At 45.5% G+C, this 4,690-nt stretch overlaps 1 protein-coding gene across 1 annotated transcript; it reads right to left on the minus strand.

The window, feature by feature from the left end:
• Positions 1–449: 449 nt before the first annotated feature.
• On the minus strand, positions 450–4,507 carry LOC308403844 (leucine-rich melanocyte differentiation-associated protein). Its single transcript, XM_080893621.1, has 4 exons — positions 3,617–4,507; positions 2,953–3,144; positions 2,796–2,873; positions 450–980 (listed from the first exon to the last, which is right to left on the minus strand). The coding sequence occupies exons 1-4, from the start codon at positions 3,769–3,771 to the stop codon at positions 791–793; spliced, it is 615 nt and encodes a 204-aa protein (XP_080749747.1). The 5' UTR covers positions 3,772–4,507; the 3' UTR covers positions 450–790.
• Between the last annotated feature and the right edge of the window lie 183 nt (positions 4,508–4,690).

A 4,690-nucleotide genomic window follows, 5' to 3' on the forward strand; every position in this document is an offset into this window, starting at 1 on the left:
CAGAGCTCGCAGTAGGAGGCCGGCGTGTGTGAGTGCAGGGTGAGCCAATCAGATGGTTTGATTTTCTAAAGAAACACAGGCTGTGCTTCACACAGCGAAGAAAAGTTCAAGGTTTGTTGATTCAATTAACGTTTGATGTCGTTCTTTTCTCTGGGAAACTACCAGATGTGTGAGTTTGACAGTGGTGCCTCCTGCTGAAAATACCGACTGTAACACATGCAGACACAACTTCACTCCCTCTTCCTGTGTCTGATGCAAAGAGACTGAGATCAGTATGCAGAACAACATTAATCTGAGAGTGTTCTGATATCTCCACAATCACAAACATCATGATTGGAGTCATTCGGAGTCCTGCCTGTTGCAGCTCTGACGCTGGTGACCGAGCAGACAAACAGTCGATTTAGTGTTGTTAAAAAAAATGCACGTCATTAAAATTATGATGCGTTTTATTGCACACAGTGATTTTGATGCACTGCTCAAAAACAAAAGGAACACGTTTCTGTCAGCAGATGCAGGAACATGTGAGAGCACCTGTGTGAAAGCTGATGATGGAAACATTACAGGCGATAAGAGGAAGAATCCTCTGGCTGCTTTATTATTCATTCAGTAAAACAGGTGCTCTGCATTAAGAGCTACTCGCTGCACTTCCTGTTAATTATTGATTGTTTTTCAGATGAAGCCCAGCAGACACACATGCCCATACATGACCACAAACCACAGCTTTAGATGAATGTTAATACAAGCAGACAAAGAACGCACAATTATAACATTAACACGGGCGACACAGGCTTTATTTCATGATGCTGCTGGGCTTTTTCTGAATGCGAGTGTGCTTCTTGGATGAGTCCTTTCTCTGTTTTCTGCTGCTGTGACCGCTCTGCTGTAGCCGGTAGGTTTTCCGAGCCTGGGCTCTCTCCTTCTCCAGGACCTCCGTGTCATCCAGGATCTCCAGACCTGGAAGCTGACTGATCACATAGAGTCTGAAGAGGCAAAGCAAGAACAGGGCCAGATGGGTGAATGCACCATGGATAGACTCGTAGAGAAAAAGCACACCGACTGTGTTGATTCATAACCTTTTAAATCATCACAGCTTACAAGTTTAAAGTTTCTTAAATGGGAGATGTTCCACTGGATGCAGGTCAGGTGGCCGGTCAGATCACTTCCTTCAATCTCCAGGAACTACCTGCATACTTTTGACACGTGATGACAGGTGCTGCTGTGCACCAGGAAGTATCCAGGGCCCACTGCACCAGTCTGACAATGACTCCAAGAAACTCATGCCAACACCTACCAGGCAGTTAGACATCTGTGTGTGGATGATCATAGATATGCCTCCACACAAGTGGGTGGTGTTCCCATAAAAACCATTTGAACAGCACTGGTATTATAATACACATGCTGAGCACTGTTACAGGCACAATGTCTTTGTAATGTCCACAAAACATTTACATGTTCGGACTGTTTTGGTTTGAGTCATTCCAAAGATGGGCTTACGTATAAACACAAAGACAGTGGTTTGCAAATCTCATAAACACATCAGAAAACAGTTCAAACTACATTTTACTGTTTTTCTCTGTTTGGTTTTCAACAGTTGGAACAGGGCAGCAGGTGGCTGAGAAGTGATAGTAAGAAGAAACAGCTGGACAAGCAGTGTGCAGCTGTTCACTGACAACAGTAACACAACATGATGGAAGAGGTAAAATCTACAGCACACAGTATGAAAAGATTTCAAGGACATGGAAAAATCTGTGCACGAGGGCCAACAGCCAACACTGATGCACGACTGTGAGACACAGGAACAGCCGACAGATGCAGACTGACGATCGTGATGCAAAGAAGGCTCTGCTGTTTATGTGAACATGCAGAGTTATTGCTGTGTTCTTCAGGCATCATTAACACGGAGCAGGAAGCTGTTCTGTGGTCAGCCATCAGACAGCGTTCGTCTGGTTTCCTTGGATACCACGTGTTTACTGTTTATCTTAAAACTGTATGTTTTTCTGTTGTACTGTGAAAACATGTGTTTCTATTTTTATTGACAGTTTTTAAAGGCTGACGTGTTTCATGCACTTCCGTCTGTCTGCACATGTTGGCCCGTAGAGGAATATTTCAAACCATAGCTGTTTCTAAAAGCTGAAGTTAGCGAGGTGCCCACAGCAGCTGATCCTCTGCAGGTGTCACGGCACACACACAGGCACACACAGCATGCTAATGATTTCACAGGTTTGTGTTACGGCTAAACTGACCTCCTGTAGTTCTGTGCTCGTCTGTTCAAAGTGTCCGTGCAGCCGACCGTGGCCATGAAAACAAAATGTTTATTCTAACACAGGACGTCTTGGCCTTGTGTTCTTGCACTGATGACTCAGATGGGGGCGCTGTACACAACAGACAGCGTGACTAGATTTTGCACGTAGTGTTTCTATAAACATCATGTGGTAACGGTGGTAACAGAGGGACACAGGTCATTATGCTGTGTGGAGCACATGTTTGTATGTATCTTTCTTTAGAGAGTGTGCGTGTTAGTCCCCATAGGGAAATAGTTCCTCTGCATTTAACCCATTCACCCAGTGAAGCAGTGGGCAGCCATTGGGCGCCCGGGGAGCAGTGTGTAGGAACGGTACCTTGCTCAGGGGTACCTCAGGGTAGCCGTTCAGTGGAGTCGAACCCCCGACCTTCCGATCATGGGGCCACCACTCTACCTACTGAGCTATCCCTGCTCATACTGATAATATGACGTTTGCACACTGTGTGTAAATTCAGGAGAAAGCTCTCGCTGTGAAAGCAACCTGCACGCTCACCTGTAGTCTGTGTACTGGGTCAGACTGCCTCCATTGAAGTAGCTGGGTGCTGCCTCGTTGTTCATCATGCTAAGGATCCTGCGGTTAGAAGGAACAGAAACACATGAGGCAGCAGTAACAGCAAACACAGACGCTTCATCAGAGAGAAAAAGCTCACTTGATGTTGGGGAACTTTCTCCAGATCTCCTCCACAAACACAGGCAGGTTGTTGATCTTGTTCTTGTTGATGCACACTGTGGTGACGCTTGGCATGTAGGGGAACTTGACATGAGACGTGTAGTTGTTGCAGTCCAGGATCAGAGTGCTGAGCTTCTCCAGGCGGCCCAGCAGAGCCGGGTTCCAATAAGGACTGAGTGAAGGACACTAGGCTTGTACGTCAGTGAAGAAAGCTCTGACACCCCCACAGCATCCCACCGATCCACAGGACCCTCATGTCCAGGAGTGGGTAAATAATAACTGACATCCTTCTGTTTGCTGCCCACAGTCAAACTGAGATTACATGAAAAACTTCATTAATACGAATGAACTGTTGTCGGGCGGATTGCTACGCAGACTGTTTATCAGCGTCCAATGTTTCTTCTTACACTGAAACTCGGATCAACACTCGATGGCTTTTTATTGACTATGTGCATCACTTACAAAACCAAAGCAGGATCATCATCTATATGAAGATGTTTGCTAAAGAACAGAAGCCGTCAGGTTAAAGTTAGAGTTGGAAACAGTTAGCGTTATTGTCAATACACAGATATTATTCAGCATTTTTAAGCACACACAGCTTAGCAAAGGGTCGGCACGCTGCTGTGCTCTTTACAAAAGGATACTCATCCAGCAGGTTGTAGCTCAGGTCCAGCACCTGCAGGCTGTCTGTCTGTGTCAGGATGGTTTCATAAGGGATCTCTGTGAGGCTCTGGTACGCAAAGGAAAGCCACTGGAAATGTGCTGCATGGCTTTGTTGGCCTGATGCATGATGATCCATGACCCAGCAGTGAAGTGTCTTCTGTTCCTCCAGCTGGCAGTGATCAAGATTAGAAGTCAGATGATCAAACAGCAAAGCAACAGCTGGTTAACAGTCTGGATGCTTCTGGAAGAAATGTTGTTTTTCCCTCGAACATTATTGACTCTCAGGACAGTCGGGAAATTACACACTCACACAAAACTAACGTACAGACAGCGTGTCAGTGTGTGAAGAGCATATTCACACGTGTGTGCTGTTACAGAAGGCAGGATTCAAGGAAAACATGCTTGTGCTTCAATCAGCAACGCAGCATGAAGACAGAACGTGTGAAGAGTCGACACATTTTACAGCTGGAGACACAAATCAAGTCAAACTGAAGCAGATTAAACAGATGGTAGGCTACCAACAGCACGTTTTACTGTTTGAAAGGAAACAACAGGAAAAAACCTAGTAAACAATATGGGAACAAAATGTACAGCAACGATGTCAGCAACAGGACCCGAAACATCAAACTGCTGCAGACTTTATTTCAACGCTACCATGGATTTAATGTGGAGCTCATGAAACAATGATTTCAGTTGGTCTGTTGCAACACTGTTCAGCATGTGATGAACCAGAAATCACTAAAAAAACGCCAAAATGTGTCTAAATGCCTTGATTGGTGTAGATGGAGCAGCCTGTTAGTGTGAAAGCAGCACGAACAGATATTCAGTTTGATCAGGACTCACCGAGCTGAAGAGGATCAGATGTAGCCTGCATACCAGCCTCTGAGAACTGCTTACAGCTCGTATAAAAGGCCTCCTTTCATGCCCGGCCTGCTGATCACATGATGCGGATAATCACAATAACAGCAGCGCTGGCTCGGGTCGGAGCAGCAGAGATAATGTTGAAAAGAGAAAAACGACAGCAGCAGCAGCTCGTGACAAACAAAGCCTGTTTT

The sequence above is a fragment of the Rhamphochromis sp. 'chilingali' genome (assembly GCF_963969265.1).
Source record: "Rhamphochromis sp. 'chilingali' genome assembly, chromosome: 1".
NCBI lineage: Eukaryota > Metazoa > Chordata > Actinopteri > Cichliformes > Cichlidae > Rhamphochromis > Rhamphochromis sp. 'chilingali'.